At 50.4% G+C, this 25412-nt stretch overlaps 1 protein-coding gene across 5 annotated transcripts in view; it reads right to left on the minus strand.

Annotated features, from left to right (window-relative positions):
* coa1 (cytochrome C oxidase assembly factor 1) overlaps positions 1 to 25412 on the minus strand; it is a 130004-nt gene that overhangs the window by 83262 nt on the left and 21330 nt on the right. For all 5 annotated transcript variants that reach the window (XM_072508796.1, XM_072508793.1, XM_072508792.1 and 2 more), the window contains exon 2: positions 13262 to 13350. Coding sequence is in view for 2 of the 5 variants with exons in the window: in XM_072508793.1 (XP_072364894.1) it covers positions 13262 to 13272 (11 nt within the window). In the remaining 3 variants the exon portion in view is untranslated. The remainder of the gene's footprint in view (positions 1 to 13261; positions 13351 to 25412) is intronic.

Raw genomic sequence — 25412 nt, forward strand, 5'->3', positions numbered from 1 at the left:
TATACAATGGACAGATACAAGGTAGAGTAAATTTTTAACGCAGGTAAGTGTGAAGTGATTCATTTTGGTGGGAGCACTAAGTGGCAACACAAGTTCAATTATACAATTTAAAAGGAATAGGATGCCCTGGAGCATACATACACAAATCTTTGAAGATATCAGGACAAGCTGAGAAGGCTGCTTTAAAAAGACATATGGGATCCTTGGTTTTGTAAATAAAGGAAGAGTGTACATAATGCCCGAGCTGGAGTATTGTGGCCAGTTCTGTGCATCACACTTTGGAAAGGATATCAAGGCCTTGAAAAGGAGGCTTACTAGAAAAGTACCAGGGAGATTGGATTTTGGTTACAAGGTGAGATTTAAAAAACTGTTCTCCTTAGAGAAGAAATGGTTAAGGAAAGATTTGATATAGGCAATCAAAATCATCAAACGTTTTGAACGAGTAAATAAGGAGAACCTGTTTCCTGTGGAAGAAGAATGAGTCATTCTAATGAGTTGCATTACTAAGACCTGTCTTTGAGTATTGGTGAATAAGGTCAGGAGCAAGATAAAGCCAGAAATTTCAGCTCTTCAATGTGGCTTTGTAGGAGATAAAGAAATAAGAAATGATTTATTTATGGTATGCATGCTATCAAAGAGCCAGAGAGATGAATAAAGATATGTTTTATTGATTATAGTAAGGCATTTGATAAGATGAAACATGAGGAACTGAGCATATTACAGGCTCTTGACCTTGGTGGTAAATATCTTAAAAGTGATAAGAAATTTTTATTGGGAACAAACTGCAGCAAACATAAATCTGAGAATGATCAAAGCAACTTTGTGAAGATTAAAAGAGTGATCAGATAGGGGAGTGCTTTCTTCCCAGATTTATTCAATTTGTATAATGAAAATATTCTTAGAGATTGAAGACCTTCCTGGATTATTAGTTGGAGGTTACAACTTTAATAATATAAGATACGCCGATGACACCATTCTTATTGCCAACTCTGAAGAGAAACTGCAAAGACCTTGGACAGAGAAGGGAGTGAAAGTGAGAAGAAAGGGCTGAGCATAACTTGTCAGAAAACAAAATGTCAAGTCGTGTCCAAAAAGAAAACCATAGCAGGATGTAAAATTACAGTGAAGAATGAAAAGATCAAACGGGTAGACAAATTTTATTACCTGGGAAATATGTTAACATCAGACAGAAGATGCGACCAAGAAATAAGACGAAGGATTAGAATGACCAAAGATTCATTTTTAAAAATAAAGAAGATTATGATCAACTCAAATCTGATGATCCTGGAATGTTACATCACAGAAACTTTCACATACGGGATTGTTGATGGTCAGTGAAGCAATGCAGGGAAGAATTGAGGCTGCAGCGTTGGTGGTTTTTGAAGTCAATAATGGAGATTTCTTGGACAAGTCACATTACCAGTGAAGAGATGATAGTAAAGTCTGAGACTAGAAGAACTCTACTGACCAAGATCAGGACGAGGTAGTTGGAATTTCTTTGGCACATAATAAGAAATCATGATTTAGAAAGTCTGATGCGGATGGGAAAGATCGATGATAAAAGAGAGCGAGGTAGACACAGAACGATCTTTTTCAAAAGTCTTGCATTGGATGAATCTACCATAAACGAGGGGGATCACACCTCTAGAGCAAGGTACCTGAAGAGAGAGAAGGTATCCGCACAGGTATCCACTATGCGGAGTCTGCACGTTCTCCCCGTGTGTGCGTGGGTTTCCTCCGGGTGCTCCGGTTTCCTCCCACAGTCCAAATATGTGCAGGTTAGGTGGATTGGCCATGCTAAATTACCCTTAGTGTCCACAATTGCCCTTAGTGTTGGGTGGGGTTACTGGGTTATGGGGATAGGGTGGAGGTGTGGGCTTGGCTAGGGTGCTCTTTCAAAGAGCCGGTGCAGACTCGGTGGGCCGAATGGCCTCCTTCTGCACTATAAATTCTATGATTCTCTATGATCAAAGGAGACATGAGAATTTTATTTAATGCAGCAAGTTATGATGATCTACATGGCACTGCCTCAAAGGTTGTGAAAGGAAATTCTATGGTAACTTTCAAAAGGAAAGGATACTTCAGTTTCTGGTAAAAATGCCCTCCCTCTTCATTCCTGGAAATAATTCTGTTCTCCAACTCCAAAGCCTCGATAAATCATGGGTAGAAAAACGAAAGATTGTGGTGCACTGTGAGAAGCCTAGTTAAAAAACAAAACTGAGGCATTTATATGCAAACTGAGTTTCCTTGACATTGGCTGCTAAGTGAACCTTAAGCTAAGTGTACCATGATCGAGGAACTGCTTGTCAGCAAATATGGTGCTGAACTGAAGCCTAAGTTCTTATTCAGAATAAGCAGAGTATCATAGCTGTTTTCATACTTAAATAACTAAATGTAAAGACATATAGGTGCCATCTCAACCGCTGAAACAAGCAGAATGACTGCAATCTCCATAAACAGCATCATTCTGGTCAAAGAGTGCACTGATCACTGTTTGTTCCTTGTCTTTTTTCCCACTCAACCTTTGCCTTTTTCATAAGAATCATAGAATGGTTACAGCAAGGAAGGGACCCTGTATATTTATCATCTTCAGGTGCATCACTGATTCTCTTTTGAAAACCACGATTAAATCTGTCTCCACCAGGCTCTTGCACAGTGCATTTCAGATCCTAACTACTCACTGTGAAAAATAATGTTTTCGCTTGCCACTTTTTTTCGTTGGCCAATCATCTTAAATCTGGGCCCCTGGTTCTCCACACTTCTTTCAACAGCAACTGTTTCTGTCTAGCGACTCTGTCCGGACCCTTCATGATTTTGAACAGCTCCACCATATCTACTTTCAACCTTCTCTTTAAAGAGAACAACCCCAGCTTCTTCAGTACATACAAAAGCAAAATACTGCAAATGCTCAGAATTGGAAATCAGAACTGAAAATACTCAGCAGGTCCAGCAGCATCTGCGTAACGAGAAGTTGGACTAATTTGCAAGTTTATGGGGAAAAAGCTGGATTTGGGACTAAACAGCACAACTCCTTCAAAACGTCAGCAGAGCTGTTAGGTTCCATGGAGGTAAATTGGGTTGTGCAGTGCCACTTGTTAGGCCATTCATCTTCCCCAGGACATTGAGCCAGTGACAGTGAAGGAAAGGGTGATATGGTTCCAAGTCAGGACGGCATGCTGGCACAGTGGTTATCACTGCTGCCTCACAGCGCCAGGGACCTAGCCTTGGGAAACTGTCTGTGTGGAGTTTGCACATTCTCCCTGTATCTGCTTGGGTTTCCTCTGGGTGCTCCAGTTTCCTCCCACAGTCCAAGGATATGTAGGTTAGGTGAATTGGCCATACTACAAATTGATCCTTAGTGTCCAAAGATGTAGTTAGGTGGGGTTATAAGGTTACAGGGATAGAGCAGGGGAGTAGAGAATATTTCATCACACTGTTGACTTCTGCCTTGTAGATCGTGGGCAGGCTTTGGGCGTTAGGAGTTGAGTTATTTTCTGCAGAATTCCCAATCTTTGACCTGCTTTTGTAGCCACGATATTTATATGGCTGATCCAGTTCAATTTCTGGTCAGTCATAACCCTTGGGATGTTGATTGTAGGGGATTCAGTGATGGTAATGCCATTGAGTATCAGGGGGTGATGGCTAGATTCTCACTTGTTGAAGATGGTCATTGCTTGTCATTTGCCACTCATCAGCAGAAGCCTGAATGTTGTCCAGGTCTTGTGGCATATGGACAAAGACCGTTTCAGTATATAAGCAGTTGCGAATAGTGAATGTGAATATCCTCACTACTGACCTTATAATGGAGGGAAGGTCATGGGTGAAGCATCTGAAGATTGCTGGCCCTAAGACCCTGCCTGAATCCAAGACAATGGGCCTCCCCCAACGACAACAATCTTCCTTTGTGCTAGGTATGACTCCAACGAATTGGGAGTCTTCCCCCATGCTTCTTATTGACTCCATGGTTCCTTGAAGCCACACTTGGTCAAATGCTGACTTGGTGTCAAGGACAGTCACTCACACCTTACCTCTGGAATTAATCTCTTTTGCCCATGTTTGGAACGAGGCTGTAATAGGTCGGAAGCCAAGAGGTCCTGACAAAACTCAAACTGAGCAGGTTAATGCCAAGTGAGTACTGCTTGATATAATGTCGTCAACACCTTCCATCATGTTCCCATTGTTGACACTGTACTAAAACAGCTTGGCTAGTGGCATGGCTAGCTCCGGAGTACAAGTCTTCAGGCCAATTTCTGGGATGTTGTCATGGCCCCTGGCCTTTGTTGTATCCAGTGCCTACAGCTGTTTCTTAATTAACCAAAATCTGGCATCCGTGATGCTGGACATCTCAGAATGAAGCCGAGATGGATCATCCACTCAGTCCTATTGGCTTAAGATGGTTGCAAATACTTCAGCCTTATCTTTTGCACTGGCCACATAACCACATGGTTTGCCCATTTTCTAGGAGCTACCGTCCCAGACAGGCAGTCATAGTTTCAGGAAACTCACACCTCATTGTGCAGGCCCCTTGTAATCACAAAAGACCAGGAGGTGAGCTCACCAGAACTCATCATGCCTAGAGAGCTGCTGACAGATTTATATCACACCAGGGACTGGCCAGGAACATTGCAAAGGGGAATCAAAGGGGAGTCATTTGCATCTGACCAAACCACCTTACTAGCGGAGACAGTGGGTCCGCCTAGACAAAGATTTCCCAAGACCAGACCCTTAATATGGAAGCTAACTCTTTCAACAACCAATGACTATCAGTCCTGAAATCAAAGTCAGTTCCAGACACTGGATAAACATTCCTTTTGAAGTAATTGTGGCGAAAGAAGGTCACATGACTTGAATGACCATTTTGAAATCTCTATGTCCCTGAGAACTGGGAAATCCTCAGACTGTTGTTTTATCAGCTGAACAGAACACCAGCAGCCTGGCTGAGTAAATAGTATACATGTTTTTGCAGTCAGCTGGGAATTGAGAAATGTTATCCCACCACCTCTCCCCGACATAACACCATATCTCCCCAAACATGCAGAAATACATACGCACAAGAAAATATGTTTTCTAGAGATGTAACATGCACCGGAATTACTAACAGCGTAACAAGAAATAAGTCACCTATTTTTAACCAGTCCTTTATGAAAATGAAAATCGCTTATTGTCACAAGTAGGCTTCAAATGAAGTTACTGTGAAAAGCCCCTAGTCGCCACATTCCGGCGCCTGTTCGGGGAGGCTGGTACGGGAATTGAACCGTGCTGCTGGCCTGCCTTGGTCTGCTTTCAAAGCCAGCGATTTAGCCCTGTGCTAAACAGCCCTGCATAATAATAATTGTCACAAGTAGGCTTCAATGAAGTTACTGTGAAAAGTCCCTAGTCGCCACATTCCGGCGCCTGTTCGGGGAGGCCAGTACGGGAATTGAACCCGCGCTGCTGGCCTTGTTCTGCATTACAAGCCAGATGTTTAGCCCACTGTGCTAAACCAGCCAAGATGGAGGCGGAGGAGCATTACAGACCTAAAGAATTTGTTCTCTTTGTTCTTTGAAGATAAATGGAGGTTAGAGCTTTTTGGCATTTTCAACAAAATTGTGGCTAAGTCCGGCACAGAAGAAATGTATAATCTTGCAGGTAAAACAAATTAACCCAATTTTACTGCCTGAGTTGGTTGGTTGTTCGAAGCAGGGTTCTTCTCTTCTGGCAGGGTGTGATCCCTCTGTGCTGCTGGCCCCAGACTTGCCGGGTTCCCTGATAGATTAATGTGTTTCCACCAACATCTCCCCTCGCTCCCTCGCTCCCCCGCGCGCCCCCCCCCCTAGCTATGATGTGGAGATGCCACCACTCTCTAGCTATGATGTGGAGATGCCGGCGTTGGACTGGGGTGAGCACAGTAAGAAGTCTTACAACACCAGGTTAAAGTCCGACAGGTTTGTTTCAAACACTAGCTTTCGGAGCACTGCTCCTTCCTCAGGTGAATGAAGAGGTATGTTCCAGAAACATATATATATAGACAAAATTCTAGCTAGTTTTGATCATGTGATGACATTGTTCATGCAATGGTTTGGAGCGATATAACTGAAACACAACGGGAGGGGTGGGGGGGCACATAATTGATATATTGATATCCCAGCAACATTCTAGCAGTGACTATCCTCACTGAGTGGCTTTCTTTGGGGTTCCATCTTCATGGGGCTGACAGGGCTAGTAGCCATTGTCCCTTAAATCTCTTCCATCAAAATGGTGAGGGGTAGTCATTTGCACCTGGGGAAATCTATTTCCACTTGTGACTTGCCAGATATATTGGCCGAAATTCTCCGAGCTGGATCGTGGTTGGGATTCTCTGGTCCCAATGAAAGTGAATGGAGTTTTGGCTGGGACACCAAATTCCCCCTTCCCTCTGTGACAACAGATGAGATCAAAGAATTCGAGCCATTATCTCTGTCTATCCAGAAACCACAACAGAAGTCACCTGACTTTCTAGTATCCATTTTGTGAGGGTACAGCATCGGTTATTCCATGTTGCTTGCTTTTTAAGAGTACAATGTCCACTGCACAATCATCTTTGTGTGCATGAGGGGACCGTCAAACTGGATAAAAGTTGGCAGCTTTCCTTTCCTATAGGAAACCAGACAGAGTTTATGAAAATAGTTTCATGGTCGCTGTGGTGTTGGGTGTTCTGACACACAGATGAGCCAACACGGTTGTATATGGTACAACGCTATTTTATTTAAACTTACTATGTACAGTTTTGTCTTTGCACCCTGCACGTGGGGGTTCCCTGGTTGTGATGTTTTAACAGCTCTTTCTTGTTTCTTTGTCCCCAGACCTACTGACCACCAGGTGTCGTGCTCGTGCTTTTTATGTGGTTGGTGTTCTTGTCTGTGATTGGTTGTGGTGTTGTGTGCTCTGATTTGCCTGTTGGTGTGTCCATCATGATGTGTGTGTTTGAATATCATGACATCCCCCCTTTTTACAAAGATATGTGCCTACGTGGTAATAAATATGATCGTGTCGTGAGTGCATCTAAGAGTGTGTGTGTGTCGTGTGCAGCATGTGCATATGACGGAACTATGTACATGGGGCGATGTCGGGTGCGTCACATGAACCAAGTTGTACCATAACATAACATAAATGCGAGCGAGAGAAGAAGGAAAAAAAAAAACTTGAACAGTTGTCCAGTCAGACGACATCTGGAACGATAAACAACAACAGGTTATCATGTAAAATTGTGCAACTTGTTAAACATATGAACGGTATTATAAGTCCAGTCTAATGGGCTTGCGACGAGTTCGGGTTGATCGCCTCAAGGGTGGATCAAGAACCACCGGCTGCTGTGCAGGCATGGCCATGGGTGGCGATGGAAAGGGCGTGATGTGCGGCAGCTCCACAAAGTCATCCTCGGAAGCCTGTTGAGGATCTGGCGTGTGCGTACTGTGTGGCTGTGAGCGTGGAAGTCGGCGAAGGGCGCGCCGATTGCGGCGACGCACGGAACCATCCGGCATGCGAACCAGGAACGAGCGGGGAGCCACTTGTCGGAGGACTTCGGCCGGTGCTGACCAGCCACCATACGGTTGATGGACGCGTACTTTGTCTCCGGAGGACAGGGGGGGCAGGTCCGTCGCTCGTGTGTCGTACCGACTTTTCTGGCGATCACGCTGCAGTTGCATGTTCCGAAGAACCGCCTCATGGTCTGTTGTTGGTGCCAGGATGGAAGGTACCGTCGTCCTGAGGGAGCGACCCATTAGTAGCTGCGCTGGCGAGAGACCCGTGGATAGCGGGGCCGATCGATAGGCCAGCAAGGCAAGGTTAAAGTCCGATCCGGCAGCAGCCGCCTTGCACAGGAGCCGCTTGGCGATGTGGACACCCTTTTCAGCCTTCCCGTTCGATTGTGGATGCAGAGGGCTGGATGTCACATGAGTGAAACCATATGCTGCGGCAAAGGACGACCATTCACGGCTGGCAAAACAGGGTCCATTGTCTGACATGACAGTCCTTGGAATGCCATAGCGAGCAAATGTTTCCTTGCAGGCCCCAATGACTGCGGACGACGTCAGATCATGGAGAGGCATGACTTCCGGGTAGTTTGAGAAGTAGTCTATAATAACGATGTAATCTCTGCCGAGCGCGTGAAATAGGTCAACACCCACCTTCGCCCAGGGGGACGTCACCATCTCGTGTGGTAGAAGTGTTTCCGGAGGTTGCGCCGGCTGAAACCTCTGACAGGTTGTGCAGTTGAGCACCATGTTGGCTATGTCTTCATTGATACCCGGCCAATATACCGCCTCCCGGGCCCTTCGTCTGCATTTTTCGACGCCCAAGTGGCCTTCGTGTAGTTGATGAAGAATCATCTGGCGCACGCTGTGCGGAATAACGATCCTGTGTGATTTCATAAGGACCCCGTCTATGTTGGTAAGATCATCTCGCACATTATAAAACTGGGGGCACTGCCCTTTGAGCCACCCTTCCGTCATGTGGCGCATCACTCGCTGCAGAAGGGGGTCAGTCGCCGTCTCTGCGCGTATGTGGGCCAGACTAGGATCATCAGCTGGCAGATTTGCTGCTGTCAGAGTTACGTGTGCCTCAATTTGACGCACGAACCCCTCCGCATCTGGTGGTGTGCTCACTGCTCGGGAAAGAGTGTCCGCCACGATGAGCTCCTTCCCCGGAGTGTAGATCAGTTCGAAATCGTACCTCCTGAGTTTAAGTAAGATGCGCTGGAGGCGAGGAGTCATGTCGTTCAGGTCTTTGTTAATGATGTTGACCAGGGGGCGGTGGTCAGTTTCGACCGTAAATCGTGGCAGGCCATACACATAGTCGTGGAACTTGTCCAGTCCAGTTAACAAGCCCAGGCATTCTTTTTCGATTTGCGCGTAGCGCTGTTCGGTAGGGGTCATGGCTCGTGAGGCATATGCAACCGGGGCCCATGACGACGTGCTGTCTTTTTGCAGGAGTACCGCTCCAATACCAGATTGGCTGGCGTCTGTTGAGATCTTTGTAGGGCGAGTCGTGTCAAAGAAGGCCAGCACTGGTGCCGTGACCAGTTTGTGCTTGAGCTCCTCCCATTCCCGCTGATGCGATTGGTGCCAGTTGAATTCTGTCGATTTTTTTACGAGATGGCGCATATTTGTTGTATGAGAAGCCAGGTTGGGAATGAACTTCCCAAGGAAGTTGACCATGCCCAGGAATCTTAAGACAGCCTTCTTGTCAGCCGGCCGTGGCATGGCTGTGATGGCGCTAACCTTGTCTGCATCGGGACGGACCCCTGACCTTGAGATGTGGTCCCCGAGGAATTTCAGCTCCGTCTGGCCGAAGGCACACTTCGCACGGTTGAGACGCAGGCCATTTTGTCGTATGCGGGTGAAGACACGTCGTAGACGATGCATGTGTTCCTGCGGAGTGGTGGACCAAATGATGATATCGTCCACATATACACGTACCCCTCCGATGCCTTCCATCATCTGCTCCATAATGCGGTGGAAAACTTCAGATGCTGAAATGATGCCGAATGGCATCCGGTTGTAGCAGAATCTGCCAAAAGGGGTGTTGAATGTGCATAGTCTTCGGCTGGCCGGGTCCAGTTGGATCTGCCAGAATCCTTTGGACGCATCCAATTTGGTGAATATTTTGGCTCGCGCCATCTCGCTGGTGAGGTCCTCTCGTTTCGGGATGGGATAGTGTTCCCGCATGATGTTGTTATTCAGATCTTTAGGATCTATACATATACGGAGCTCACCAGAGGGCTTCTTTACACAGACCATGGAGCTGACCCATGGCGTGGGCTCCGTGACCCTGGATAGGACCCCTTGGTCCTGAAGAATCTGCAGTTGTGCCTTGAGGCGGTCTTTGAGTGGCGCAGGAACCCTGCGAGGTGCGTGAATGACAGGGATGGCGTCCGGTCTGAGTCGAATCTTGTACGTGTATGGCAATGTCCCCATGCCTTCAAAAACCTCCTGGTTGTGAGCAAGGAGGGAATGGAGATTTGCGTGGAACTCAGCATCCGGGAAGTCGGATATCTCATCTGGAGAGAGAGACATAATGCGCTGTACCAGGTGAAGGACCTTACACGCCTGTGCGCCCAGTAACGAGTCCTTTGATGAGCCGACAACTTCGAAGGGGAGTGTGGCCGTGTACAGCTTGTGGGTCACCTGTAGCTGGCAAGATCCTATGGACGGGATGACGTTCCCGTTATAGTCAACCAACTTGAGCCGGGATGGCGTGATGGGTGGTTTGACCTTCATGGCCTGGACTGCAGAATATGCAATCAGGTTGGCGGATGCGCCGGTGTCCAGACGGAAGGCGACGCGCGATCGGTTGACCGTCAGGGTTGCACACCACTCATCGGCTGGATTGATGGCATTGACCTTGTTGACATCGATGACGGAAACGCGGAAGGCATCCTGGTCATCTGCATCACTTAGCTGGAAGTCTTGATGCGTGGGCTGGACGGTCCTGACTTGTCTGCGAGATTGTCGAGGATGCGCCGGATCCATGGGTTGAGCCGAACGACAGTGGGCTGCGTAGTGGCCCATCTTGCCACATCTGAGGCACTGTCGGTTTTTTGCAGGACATTGCCCTTTTAAATGTAGAGCTCCACAATTGCCGCACGTCATGACGTCACGGCGTTCGTTGCGCCACTGCGCATGCGCAGTGCGATCTTGCGGTGGGCGCGCCTGCGCAGTGCGTCTCTCGTTGTGGCCGTTATTTTTGGCGCGCACCTGCGCGGGAGACCGCGAAAAGCGCGGGAAGCGGCCGCTGTCGTCCGGGCCGTGGGTCGGGAAGTGATCGACGGCCTGGATGCGTTCGACGTCGTGGGCGGCCTGGCTTGCCGATTCGACGGCTGGGGACCCCCTCCGTGCCAACTCGGACGCCTGAAATTGGGCAAAACGGCAGGTAGCATTTTCGTGGAGGACACAGGCTTCCACAGCAGATGCTAAGGTGAGGCTTTTTATTTTAAGAAGCTGCTGGCGTAGGCCACTAGAGGCAACGCCAAAAACAATCTGGTCCCTGATCATGGACTCTGTGATGGTGCCGTAACCGCAGGACTGCGCTAGAATCCGGAGGTGCGTCAAGAAGGGTTGAAAAAGCTCCTCCTTACCTTGCAGGCGTTGCTGAAAGAGGTATCTTTCAAAACTTTCATTTACTTCAACTTGAAAGTGCTGGTCCAGCTTGAGGATGACCGTGTCATATTTGGATTGGTTTTCGCCTTCTTCGAACACCAGTGAGTTGAAGACGTTGGTGGCGTGCTAACCTGCGTAGAAGAGGAGCATTGCAATCTTCGTGTCATCCGAGGCACTCTGTTTTTCGGTGGCACGGATGTACAGGTCAAATCGCTGCCTGTAGAGCTTCCAATTGGTGCCTAGGTTCCCCGCGACTTGCATCGGCTGCGGTCCGTCGGTGTGATCCATGTCCAGAATGGCAGGTTAGTAGGCAGGTATCGATCCACTCCTGTACCATGTGGTGTTGGGTGTTCTGACACACAGATGAGCCAACACGGTTGTATATGGTACAACGCTATTTTATTTAAACTTACTATGTACAGTTTTGTCTTTGCACCCTGCACGTGGGGGTTCCCTGCTTGTGATGTTTTAACAGCTCTTTCTTGTTTCTTTGTCCCCAGACCTACTGACCACCAGGTGTCGTGCTCGTGCTTTTTATGTGGTTGGTGTTCTTGTCTGTGATTGGTTGTGGTGTTGTGTGCTCTGATTTGCCTGTTGGTGTGTCCATCATGATGTGTGTGTTTGAATATCATGACAGTCGCCATTACTGGGACTAGGTTTCAATTCCAGATTATGAAAACTAATTAATTGAATTTATTAATGAATCCTACTTAAGTTCCACCAGCTGCAAATGTTGGCGTTTGAACCCATGACCCCAGGGAGGACTTTGCAGGGTCAAACAGAACTGGATGCGCTAGTGTCAAAGTGAATGTCAAATAGTCCATCAGGTTTTATTCTTATTCTACTTTTCGGTATCCATTGATACAACTGAGCAGACTGCTGGGCCGTTACATAGAACAATTAAGAATAAATCACTTTGAGTTGCACTGCAGCACTCAGACTTTTGATGAATGCTGCTTGTGCTTCAGTGGAAGCAGAATACCCATCAGTCTTTCATAGAATTTACAGTGCAGAAGGAGGCCATTCAGCCCATCGAGTCTGCACCGGCTCTTGGAAGGAGCACCCTACCCAAGGTCAACACCTCCACCCTATCCCCATAACCCAGTAACCCCACCCTACACTAAGGGCAATTTTGGACACTAAGGGCAAATTATCATGGCCAATCCACCTAACCTGCACATCTTTGCACTGTGGGAGGAAACCGGAGCACCCGGAGGAAACCCACGCACACATGGGGAGGATGTGCAGACTCCACACAGACAGTGACCCAAGCCGGAATCGAACCTGGGACCCTGGAGCTGTGAAGCAATTGTGCTATCCACAATGCTACCGTGCTGCCCCACAGTCTTCTGTTGTAGCCTGGCTCATTGAAGTACTCATCTGATTACTTTGCGGCATAACTAGAAATATAGAATTCCTACAGTGCAGGAGGCCATTTGGCCCATCGAGTCTGCACCTACCCTCTGAAAGAGCACCCTACCTAGGGCCATTCCCCCACCCTATTCCCATAAAGCCACCTAACCTGCATATCTGTTTTTTTGGACTCGAAGGGATAATTTATCATGGCCAATCCACCTAACCTGCATATCTTTGGACTGTGGGAGGAAAAAGCCACACAGACACGTGAAGAATGTGCAAACTCCACACAGACAGTAACCCAAGGCTGGAATTGAACACGGGTCCCTGGTGCCGTGAGACAGCTGTGCTAACCACTGTGCCACTGTGCGCTATTAATTAATAGGATCATCGTATAGAACAGCACAGAAGGAAGCCACTCAGTCTATCGAGATTGCCCAGGACCGTGTGAAGAGCAATTGAATTCATCCCATTCCCCCACACTCCTTATATCTAATTTTTTTCTCTTAAACATATCTATCAAACTTTCTTTGGAAAGCTAAAATTAAATCTTTCCACCACCTGATTTCAAATCCTAACCACGCCAGGTATTAAAAGGTTTCTCCTTGTCACCTATGGTTCTTTTGGCAATCATCTTACATCTGTGCCTTTTTTTGACCTTTCAGCTATTGGAAACAGTTTGCTCCATCCAAGCTCTTTCAGATTTTAAATATTGCTTTGTAACCTAAATGCTGTGGGGTCTCCTAAATGCTACCCTCTCCTATAATATGAACACTAACAACCAAGCTTACCTTATTTCCATCCCACCTTTTCAATGTTAGCGTGTCCTGGACTGTGACCTCAATTTCGCAGTCAAATCAATGGAATTATTTCACTTACTCTGCAAAAGAAACACACATGTTGGACAGGAATTGCTGCAAATTATATACTTGTACTCTCAAATTGTACATAATAGAGATGGGGGCGAGGATTTATTTCTTCTCCTATCAAAGCCAATCAATAGCTTTAGATTGAAACAAAAATTGAGAACAAGTTCAGGTGAGATGACACCTGCGCTATCATTTACACCTATCCTGACTCCTGTGCACTTGTGCCTAGTGTCTCACAACCTGTAGATCCCTCTTCCAACTTCGACTCCTAAATATGCAGAATGCCAGTGTCCAGGCTGGTGACTGCAAGATCACATCATGTTCTCTTCACCATCATTGTCTTCTTCCTCCAGTGACTGGGCAGTTCATGAGCTTTGAAATGAGAAAGGGACAGACATGGAATTGGGGTGAGGAGTCAGAAATGTCTGTTTACACCACCTGCTGCACATAGCGAATCAGAAGAGATTGAGGGATGAGGGAGAAGAGGAATGAGAAAAGGAGAATTAGGTATGCGGATACTCTCATTATCATTCACTTCAGGGTCACCTGTGGCCATGGGCTCAGTGCCACTGCTTCCAATGATGAACGTCAGTGTCTCTGACCTGCCTACAGGTGCACTCACTATGCGGTTATGCACCACTTTCTCCTGCAAAAAAGAGGGAAGTGTGTCAGTAAGTGTCACGCAATGTTTTGGTGACACGGCTATACAATTCAATAGCTTCCACTGCATGTGTGCTGTGAGCTGTGGGGCGAGACCGGCAGCAGTGTTAAGTGTGTGAGCTTGATGCAAAGTTTAAGGTTGAGCACCGATTAATAGATTGTTGGTAGATGGGTGATGTGGATGTAGAGCTGAGCAGCAGATAAAGCTAGTGGTGCAGTTGAGAGGATCTGCCATTTGAAGATGAACTCACTTATCGTAACAACTTGTATGAGCTCATTAAACCTCTTCCCGCACTACATCCATGTTCTTGGAGCAACACTCTCAGCATTGAACTCCACCACTACGGCCTCCTAAATGTCACCTGACACAACCAAACTCTCTGGAGATACACAATGTCTTCTTCTTTCCATCTCTTCCACCAAGACCTTCAATGCACTGTCTGAAAACCTTGTTGATTACGCTCTCACATGTTAAGCCACTGTATCATAATCAATTTGACTTTAGGAAATCTTCCATTACTTCTTGCAGCCACAATACAGCTCCCCATTTAAGAGGTGCAGGCTGACTAAGCAGCTAAAGTCATTCACAATATCAGTTCCCTGCTGAGCATGCAGCCAATGAACATACGGACATATAAAGAGTCGCAGAAGGCCATTCATTCCCTCAAGCTTGCTCCACCATTTGATAAGATCATGGTTGATCTGATTGTGACCTTTACTTTGTGTCTTCCTCCTATACCCTTTGACTCCGTAGTTAATCGAGAATTTATCTAATACAGCCTTCAAAATATTCAATGACCCAGCCTCCACAGTCCCTAAAGACGTGCTGTTAGGTGAACTGGATATTCTGAATTCTCCCTCTGTGTACCCGAACAGGCGACAGAACGTAGCGACTAGAGGTTTTTCACAGTAACTTCACTGCAATGTTAATGTAAGCCTACTTGTGACAATAAAGATTATTATTGTAATCACTTACAATGTACCTGCATACTAACATTTTGTGATTCATGTACCAGGACACCCAGAAGTCTCTGTATCTCAAGAGCTCTCTCAATTTAAATAATATGCAGCTTTTATATTCTTCCTTCCAAAGTGGACAAGCTTACTGTTTCCCATATTCCATCTGCCAAATTTTTACTCACTTACTTAATCTATTTCATCTCTGCAGACTCTGAGGGCGGGATTCTCTAAAAATGGGGTTATGTCCCCACGCTGGCGGGAAAACTGGCGCCAACGACTCCGGCGTCAATGACCGCCGAAAGTGAGGAATTCTCATCTTTCTAGGGGGCTAGGTTGCCGCCGGAGTCGTCTTCACAGTTCCAGCCAGCGCGAGTTCACACATGTGCGGAACGGCCGGCATGACCTCGCACAAAGTGCGGACCGGCCGGCGTATTTCTGCGCATGCACGGGGGTTCCCTTCTCCGCGCCGGCCCCCGGGCAACATGCTGGAGCCCTACAGGGGCTCACTTATCGTAACCTCACGGAACCAGCCCACCCGCAGATCAGTACGCCCCAATCGCGTTCCAGGCCACTATGGGGGCCCCTCCGGGGTCGGATCCCCCCCCCACTCTCTCTCTTCCCCCCCCCCCCTCCACCACCAAGGATGGCCCCCGCACAATTACCTGCCCTGTCCCGCCGTGTGTGAGGTGAGTAATCCACGCCGGCGGGACTGGGCAAAACTTGACAGCCACTCGGTCCATCGGGGCCCGGAGAATCACCAGAGGGGCCGCTGTCAACGGCCCCCAACCGGCGTAGCAGGAATTCCACCGTCGCTCGAATAACAGCACCGGAGAATAGAGAAGCTGGCGCGGGGCGGGATTCACGCCTCCCCCCGGGAATCTCCAACCCAGCGCAGGGTCGGAGAATCCCGGCCCTTATGTCCTCTTCACAACTTACTCGCCTACCTATCACTATGTCATCAGCAATTTAACAACCATAAATTCGGTCCCTTCATTCAAGTCATTGATATGGATTGAACAGTGGGTAACATTAACTGCATGCAGAAAGTATGTAAAAAAGCAGGTGCCACTGCAATGCAATGCACTATCAGGGTCAATCGCATACTTCAGTCCCCACACCCATTTTCGGGAGTTGGTCATGTTCTCCCCCTAAGACTATTTACTGTAAATTTCACCCAAATTGAGGTTTACAAATAGTCTTTTATAGCGATCTTGTCAAATGCCAGATAAAAGTTGAATTATTCTTCTTGTAAAGTGAGTGAAATTTGCATTCTTTCACCCTACAATTATTTTACATTGCTTTATCAGAGCTCTCATCTATTCAAAAACCTCAGACTGGTAACATATCATGCAGGAACAGTAAAACACAATCAGGCATGGAATCAGGAATTTTTTAAAAATATAAATGAGCCATGAACTGGAAGATGAAAAGAGCTGATTGGTGTGATTAAATATTAAGACATAAAGCAGACTTCCAAGAAGGAACTCATTTTGTTAAAACTAATGCACTATTTAAAGTGTGAATTTTAAAAATTGCAATATTTATTCAATCCAAATTTCCCAAGATTAGCACCTTCTGTCAGAATACATGGTGGTGCTTTTGAAAGCAATTTTTGTCATCTTTGGAAATAACATGGTAAAATAAGATATGGTGCTATCCCCTATCCTAAAGGTCCTGTGCACAAGCCAAAATCAGATAAAATGCTTCTGAGTAATTCAACTAGAATGTAAGTACTTCCTTAAAGGGAAAGGAAAGGATTTTTCCAAAGTACTCCTCAATTCTTTATGTAAAAATAGATAATGGCTATAAAAATGATTTGACTTCTTGTAAAAAAAAGGTCCTTGGTATATTAACACTTTGGCAGTAACTTGTCTTCCTGCAGTATTACAACTGTACCAGCAGCTGTTAAAGTCCCTCATAGCCACTCTACAGGGAAGGATTGGATTGGATTTGTTTATTGGCACGTGTACCGAGGTACAGTGAAAAGTATTTTTCTGCGAGCAGCTCAACAGATCATTAAGTACATGAGAAGAAAAGGAAATAAATGAAAATACATAATAGGGCAACACAACAAATACAATGTAACTACATAAACACTGGCATCAGATGAAGCATACAGGGTGTATGTAGTGTTAATGAGGTCAGTCCATAAGAGGGTCATTTAGGAGTCTGGTGACAGTGGGGAAGAAGCTGTTTTTGAGTCTGTTCGTGCGTGTTCTCAGACTTCTGTATCTCCTACCCGATGGAAGAAGTTGGAAGAGTGAGTAAGCCGGGTGGGAGGGATCTTTGATTATGCTGCCCGCTTTCACCAGGCAGCCAGAGGTGTAGATGGAGTCAATGGATGGGAGGCAGGTTGGTGTGATGTCCTGGGCGGTGTTCATGACTGAAGTTTCTTGCGTTCCTGGGCCGAGCAGTTGCCATACCAGGCTGCGATGCAGCCCGATAGGATGCTTTCTATGGTGCATCTGTAAAAGTTGGTACGGGTTAATGTGGACATGGCGAATTTCCTTAGTTTCCTGAGGAAGTATAGGCGCTGTTGTGCTTTCTTGGTGGTAGCGTCGACGTGGGTGGACCAGGACAGATTTTTCGAAATGTGTACCCCATGGTATTTGAAACTGCTAATCATCTCCACCTCGGCCCTGTTGATGCTGACAGAGATGTGTACAGTACTTTGCTTCCTGAAGTCAATGACCAGCTCTTTAGTTTTGCTGGCATTTAGGGAGAGATTGTTGTCGCTACACCACTCCACTAGGTTCTCTATCTCCCGCCTGTATTCTGACTCGAAGCATTGGTCTATGCTAGTTAAAGAAAAAAAAGTCAAGTATGAAAAGCTTTCCATCTCTCATTTCAGGTGGTGCACTTCAACTGAACAATACTATAAGTAAAAATGTAAGAGAGTTAATCACTTTCTGCTAGGTTTTGTAAATTGTTCTTCTGCCCAAGAGTAAACGCTGGGGACTTACAAGCAGCTACTGATCTACAGAAACTTTTGGTGGAATTAAAATGAAAAAAAAAGTTGAATTTGAATTCAATAGAATCTGGAATTCAAAATCCAACGGTGATCATGAAACCATTGTCGATCATCGTAAAAACCCACCTGGTTCACTAATATTGTTTAGGGAAGGAAATCTGCCATCTTTACCTGGTCTGCCTACATGTGACTCTAGGTCCACAACAATGTGGTTGACTCATAAACGCCCTCTGAAATGGCCTAGCAAGCCATACAGTTCAAAGGCAATGGGCAATAAATGCTGGTCAGCCAGCAACACCCATATCCCATTCACCAAAAAAAAAAGTAATTAGCCTCGAACAAGCCTCTGGATGTACCTAGTCAGGCCACTTCTCCATATGCAGAGTCCAAACTTTAATCTTGAAGAGACAGGCTAAATGAAACAACATATAAATGTTATGTCCCCCTTGGGGGCAAAGGATTGTGCTGCATTCGATTTCCCCCTTACAAAGCCGATAACTGATACTGTCCCGGTAATTGGGAGCAGGGTTCCCCCTACTCTGTATAAAATCCATGACCTGGGTGCAAGACGAGGAGGGTGGCCCTTAGAGGAGAGGAATAGTACTTTTGTTAATTTGTGTATACCACAATAAGTCAGTCATTTATTTTTATCCTACCGTGTGTTCCTGTTGTCTCTCCCCCTTGGGTTCTACAATAAACGCCATCCTGAGCCCCAGACAGTCAATGAGGTTCACCACAGAAAATTAGCTGACATCATTTCTCATATATATATATATATATATATATATCCACAAGATGGCAGTCTTGATTACAAATGTAAAACAATCTTTTGAAATCGCCTGAAATTTACAAATTACAACATGCTGTAAAATACAGGAAAAGCTTACCAATAGCACCAGAAAACCTGGCAACAACCCCAAGTAGCTGCTGGGATGAGAAGGGTTCTGATAAGTGAAGACAAATCATTGCATGTAATATGATTTAAGTGGTGTTGTCACACAACATCCCTTCATTTGCATTGGAAATAAATAAAAGCTTGGAAATCCAAAAGCTGAAAATGTTTTAAACACCTCTACATTTTCCTTTCTCCCAAAATTAAACAAACTAGCCCAGATCATTCCAAAGACAATTTCAGTCTTTACTCTCCCCCACATATATTCTCTTGATCTCAGTTGACAGATGTTCTACCACTCAGGATCCACTTCATAGGCGGGCTCTTTACCATAACTCTGCCAATTCAGTTCATCATTTGTCTCCCTCGGTGTTCAGCCTATTAAGCTGTTACTCTTCTCCCACACTGCCCAATTAATACTGACAGTCCTCCCACTCCATTAGTTAATGCTTGCCATTTCCACCCCATCTCCAAAGTGTCCCCCTCAAGTTTCTTATCACATCCTGCACTCACCCCCATTAATGCTCCCAGCTCCTGGGAGTAAAGCACGAGTCCCAGCCTCTGCTCCTTTCCTTCTCCCCTTCATTACCTTCCATTTCCCCATTCCCTCAATGCCAATAATTTATTACCCTTTTCATTGCTAGCACTTGTCCTCTCATTTGTCCCAGGTAGTTATTAGTTTTAAGTATTACTGCTAGACAATACTCAAATGTAGTTTAATTTAAAAAGAAAATACATAAAATTCCACCTGCTATTCCTGATCTCATCTGTGTCATTGTCATTGTTTACATCACCCAACCTGGTAACCTGACAATACAGTTTTGTGTCAACAAAGACTTATAAAAGCGTGCCCAGATCACAAACATCATACTCTGATCATAACATAGACCAAGAATAGACCACTTATCTCCTCCAGCCTTTTCCACTATTCAATAAGATCATGGCTGACCTGTGACCAAACTCCATGTAACCCACTTTATTCCATATAGAAATATAGAAAAAAGGTGGAGTAGTAAGCCATTCGGCCCTTCGAGCCTGACCCACCATTCAATATGATCATGACTGATCAATTTGATCAAATTCAGTATCCCATCAGCCTGTCCAAGTCACCCTGTAGCCTCTTTGCTTCCTCCTCACAGCACACACTGCCCGGTAGCTTAGTGTCATCTGCAAATTTGGAGATATTGCATGCAATTTCTTCATCCAAATCATTAATGAATATTGTGAACAGCTGGGGTCCCAACACTGAACCCTGCTGTACCCCACTAGTCACTGCCTGCAACTTTGAAAATGACCCCTTGTCTGCCAACCAGTTCTCTATCCAAATCAATATATTACCCCAATGCCATGAGCTTTAATTTTGCTCACTAATCTCTTGCGTAGGACCTGGTCACAAGATTTTTGAAAGTCCACATACACAACATCTACTGGTTCACACTTGTCCACTCGACTGGTCACATCCTCAAAATATTCCAGAAGATTTGTTAAGCATGATTTCCCTTTAGTGAATCCATGCTGACTGACTTGGACCGATCCTGTCCCCACTTTCCAAATGCTCAGTTATTTCAACCTTAACAATTAACTCCAGCATTTTCCCCACCACCGATGTCAGGCTAAACAGTCTATAATTCCCCATTTTCTCTCTCCCTCATTTTTTTAAAAGTGGGATTACATTCGCTAACCTCCAATCCATTGGAATTATTCCAGAGTCTATAGAATGCTGGAAAATGATGATCACCAATGCATCCACTATTTCTAGGGCCACTTCCTTAAGTGGGCAGGAGCAGAGCATCAGGCCCTGGGGACTTATCGGGTTTTAATCCTATCAATTTCTCCAATACAATTCCTGAATGACAAGTATTTCCTTCAGTTCCTCCTTCATGCTAGACCCTCCCCTAGTATTTCCAGAATGCTATTGGTGTCGTCCTTAGTGAAGCAGATCCAAAGTATTTGTTCAACTGGTCTGCCAAATCTTTGTTGCCCATTATGAATTCACATGTTGTGGCCGGTGGCGTTCATGAGTGGATTGGTCGCAGCAAAAAGGCTCCCGCAGTTTTTAAAGTTTCCCGCAAAACCGGGAGCAGGGGAACTGGGCCCTGGAGAGAGGAGCGATCCTGCGGCACACACCCCCACGCACGGCAGCAGAGCACAGGGCAGGACAAGCGGTGGCCAGGACTGAAGCGGCTGCCAGGACTGAAGTGGTGGCCAGGACCGAACCTGTGGCCAGGACTGAAGCGGCTGCCAGGACCGAAGCGGTGGCCAGGACCGAACCTGTGGCCAGGACCGAAGCGGTGGCCAGGACCGAAGCGGCGGCCAGGACCGAAGCGGCGGCCAGGACCGAAGCGGCGGCCAGGACCGAAGCGGCGGCCAGGACCGAAGCGGCGGCCAGGACCGAAGCGGCGGCCAGGACCGAAGCGGCGGCCAGGACCGAAGCGGCGGCCAGGACCGAAGCGGCGGCCAGGACCGAAGCGGCGGCCAGGACCGAAGCGGCGGCCAGGACCGAAGCGGCGGCCAGGACCGAAGCGGCGGCCAGGACCATAGCAGCGGCCAGGAACGAAGCGGTGGCCAGGACCGAACCTGTGGCCAGGACCGAAGCGGCAGCCAGGACCGAAGCGGCAGCCAGGACCGAAGCAGCAGCCAGGACCGAACCTGTGGCCAGGACCGAAGCGGCTGCCAGGACCGAACCTGTGGCCAGGACCGAAGCGGCGGCCAGGACCGAAGCGGCGGCCAGGACCGAAGCGGCGGCCAGGACCGAAGCGGCGGCCAGGACCGAAGCGGCGGCCAGGACCGAAGCGGCGGCCAGGACCGAAGCGGCGGCCAGGACCGAAGCGGCGGCCAGGACCGAAGCGGCAGCCAGGACCGAAGCGGCGGCCAGGACCGAAGCAGCAGCCAGGACCGAAGCGGCGGCCAGGACCATAGCAGCGGCCAGGAACGAAGCGGTGGCCAGGACCGAACCTGTGGCCAGGACCGAAGCGGCAGCCAGGACCGAAGCAGCAGCCAGGACCGAACCTGTGGCCAGGACCGAAGCGGCTGCCAGGACCGAACCTGTGGCCAGGACCGAACCTGTGGCCAGGACCGAAGCGGCGGCCAGGACCGAAACGGCGGCCAGGACCGAAGCGGCGGCCAGGACCGAAGCGGCGGCCAGGACCGAAGCGGCGGCCAGGATCGAAGCGGCGGCCAGGTCCGAAGCGGCGGCCAGGACCGAAGCGGCGGCCAGGACCGAAGCGGCGGCCAGGACCGAAGCGGCGGCCAGGACCGAAGCGGTGGCCAGGACCGAAGCGGTGGCCAGGACCGAAGCGGCGGCCAGGACCGAAGCGGCAGCCAGGACCAAAGCGGCGGCCAGGACCGAAGCAGCAGCCAGGACCGAAGCGGCGGCCAGGACCATAGCAGCGGCCAGGAACGAAGCGGTGGCCAGGACCGAAGCGGCAGCCAGGACCGAAGCGGCAGCCAGGACCGAAGCAGCAGCCAGGACCGAACCTGTGGCCAGGACCGAAGCGGCAGCCAGGACCGAACCTGTGGCCAGGACCGAACCTGTGGCCAGGACCGAAGCGGCAGCCAGGACCGAAGCGGTGGCTAGGACCGAAGCGGCTGCCAGGACTGACGCGGCTGCCAGGACCGAACCTGTAGCCAGGACCGAAGCGGTGGCCAGGACCGAACCTGAGGCCAGGACCGAAGCGGCAGCCAGGACCGAAGCGGTGGCCAGGACCGAACCTGTGGCCAGGACCGAAGCGGCAGCCAGGACCGAAGCGGCAGCCAGGACCGAAGCGGTGGCCAGGACCGAACCTGTGGCCAGGACCGAAGCGGCGGCCAGGACCGAAGCGGCAGCCAGGACCGAAGCGGCAGCCAGGACCGATGCGGCGGCCAGGACCGAAGCGGCAGCCAGGACCGAAGCGGTGGCTAGGACCGAAGCGGCTGCCAGGACTGACGCGGCTGCCAGGACCGAAGCGGCGGCCAGGACCGAACCTGTGGCCAGGACCGAACCTGTGGCCAGGACCGAAGCGGCAGCCAGGACCGAAGCGGTGGCCAGGACCGAACCTGTGGCCAGGACCGAAGCGGCAGCCAGGACCGAAGCGGTGGCTAGGACCGAAGCGGCTGACAGGACTGACGCGGCTGCCAGGACCGAAGCGGCAGCCAGGACCGAACCTGTGGCCAGGACCGAACCTGTGGCCAGGACCGAAGCGGCAGCCAGGACCGAAGCGGCGGCCAGGACCGATGCGGCGGCCAGGACCGAAGCGGCGGCCAGGACCGAAGCGGCGGCCAGAACCGAAGCGGCGGCCAGGACCGAAGCGGCGGCCAGGACCGAAGCGGCAGCCAGGACCGAAGCGGCAGCCAGGACCGAAGCGGCAGCCAGGACCGAAGAGGCAGCCAGGACCGAAGCGGTGGCCAGGACCGAAGCGGCAGCCAGGACCAAAGCGGCGGCCAGGACCGAAGCGGCAGCCAGGACCGAAGAGGCAGCCAGGACCGAAGCGGCGGCCAGGACCGAAGCGGCAGCCAGGACCGAAGCGGCAGCCAGGACCGAAGCGGCAGCCAGGACCGAACCTGTGGCCAGGACCGAACCTGTGGCCAGGACCAAAGCGGTGGCTAGGACCGAAGTGGGGGCCAGGACCGAAGCGGTGGCTAGGACCGAAGCGGCAGCCAGGACCGAAGCGGTGGCTAGGACCGAAGCGGCTGCCAGGACTGACGCGGCTGCCAGGACCGAAGCGGCGGCCAGGACCGAACCTGTGGCCAGGACCGAAGCGGCAGCCAGGACCGAAGCGGCAGCCAGGACCGAACCTGTGGCCAGGACCGAAGCGGCTGCCAGGACTGACGCGGCTGCCAGGACCGAAGCGGTGGCCAGGACCGAACCTGTGGCCAGGACCGAACCTGTGGCCAGGACCGAACCTGTGGCCAGGACCGAAGCGGCAGCCAGGACCGAACCTGTGGCCAGGACCGAACCTGTGGCCAGGACCGAAGCGGCAGCCAGGACCGAACCTGTGGCCAGGACCGAACCTGTGGCAAGGACCGAAGCGGCAGCCAGGACCGAACCTGTGGCCAGGACCGAACCTGTGGCCAGGACCGAAGCGGCAGCCAGGACCGAACCTGTGGCCAGGACCGAACCTGTGGCCAGGACCGAAGCGGCAGCCAGGACCGAACCTGTGGCCAGGACCGAACCTGTGGCAAGGACCGAAGCGGTGGCTAGGACCGAAGCGGTGGCTAGGACCGAAGCGGCAGCCAGGACCGAAGCGGTGGCGAGGACCGAAGCGGCTGCCAGGACTGACGCGGCTGCCAGGACCGAAGCGGCGGCCAGGACCGAACCTGTGGCCAGGACCGAAGCGGCGGCCAGGACCGAAGCGGTGGCTAGGACCGAACCTGTGGCCAGGACCGAAGCGGCAGCCAGGACCGAAGCGGCAGCCAGGACCGAACCTGTGGCCAGGACCGAAGCGGCGGCCAGGACCGAACCTGTGGCCAGGACCGAAGCGGCAGCCAGGACCGAAGCGGCAGCCAGGACCGAAGCGGCTGCCAGGACCGACGCGGCTGCCAGGACCGACGCGGCTGCCAGGACCGACGCGGCGGCCAGGACCGAACCTGTGGCCAGGACCGAACCTGTGGCCAGGACCGAAGCGGCAGCCAGGACCGAACCTGTGGCCAGGACCGAACCTGTGGCCAGGACCGAAGCGGCAGCCAGGACCGAACCTGTGGCCAGGACCGAACCTGTGGCCAGGACCGAACCTGTGGCAAGGACCGAAGCGGTGGCTAGGACCGAAGCGGCTGCCAGGACTGACGCGGCTGCCAGGACCGAAGCGGCGGCCAGGACCGAACCTGTGGCCAGGACCGAAGCGGCGGCCAGGACCGAAGCGGCGGCCAGGACCGAAGCGGCGGCCAGGACCGAAGCGGCAGCCAGGACCGAAGCGGCAGCCAGGACCGAAGCAGCAGCCAGGACCGAACCTGTGGCCAGGACCGAAGCGGCTGCCAGGACCGAACCTGTGGCCAGGACCGAAGCGGCGGCCAGGACCGAAGCGGCGGCCAGGACCGAAGCGGCGGCCAGGACCGAAGCGGCGGCCAGGACCGAAGCGGCGGCCAGGACCGAAGCGGCGGCCAGGACCGAAGCGGCGGCCAGGACCGAAGCGGCGGCCAGGACCGAAGCGGCGGCCAGGACCGAAGCGGCAGCCAGGACCGAAGCGGCGGCCAGGACCGAAGCAGCAGCCAGGACCGAAGCGGCGGCCAGGACCATAGCAGCGGCCAGGAACGAAGCGGTGGCCAGGACCGAACCTGTGGCCAGGACCGAAGCGGCAGCCAGGACCGAAGCAGCAGCCAGGACCGAACTTGTGGCCAGGACCGAAGCGGCTGCCAGGACCGAACCTGTGGCCAGGACCGAACCTGTGGCCAGGACCGAAGCGGCGGCCAGGACCGAAACGGCGGCCAGGACCGAAGCGGCGGCCAGGACCGAAGCGGCGGCCAGGACCGAAGCGGCGGCCAGGATCGAAGCGGCGGCCAGGTCCGAAGCGGCGGCCAGGACCGAAGCGGCGGCCAGGACCGAAGCGGCGGCCAGGACCGAAGCGGCGGCCAGGACCGAAGCGGTGGCCAGGACCGAAGCGGCGGCCAGGACCGAA

This window comes from Scyliorhinus torazame, chromosome 6 (genome assembly GCF_047496885.1).
Source record: "Scyliorhinus torazame isolate Kashiwa2021f chromosome 6, sScyTor2.1, whole genome shotgun sequence".
Classification (NCBI taxonomy): Eukaryota; Metazoa; Chordata; class Chondrichthyes; order Carcharhiniformes; family Scyliorhinidae; genus Scyliorhinus; species Scyliorhinus torazame.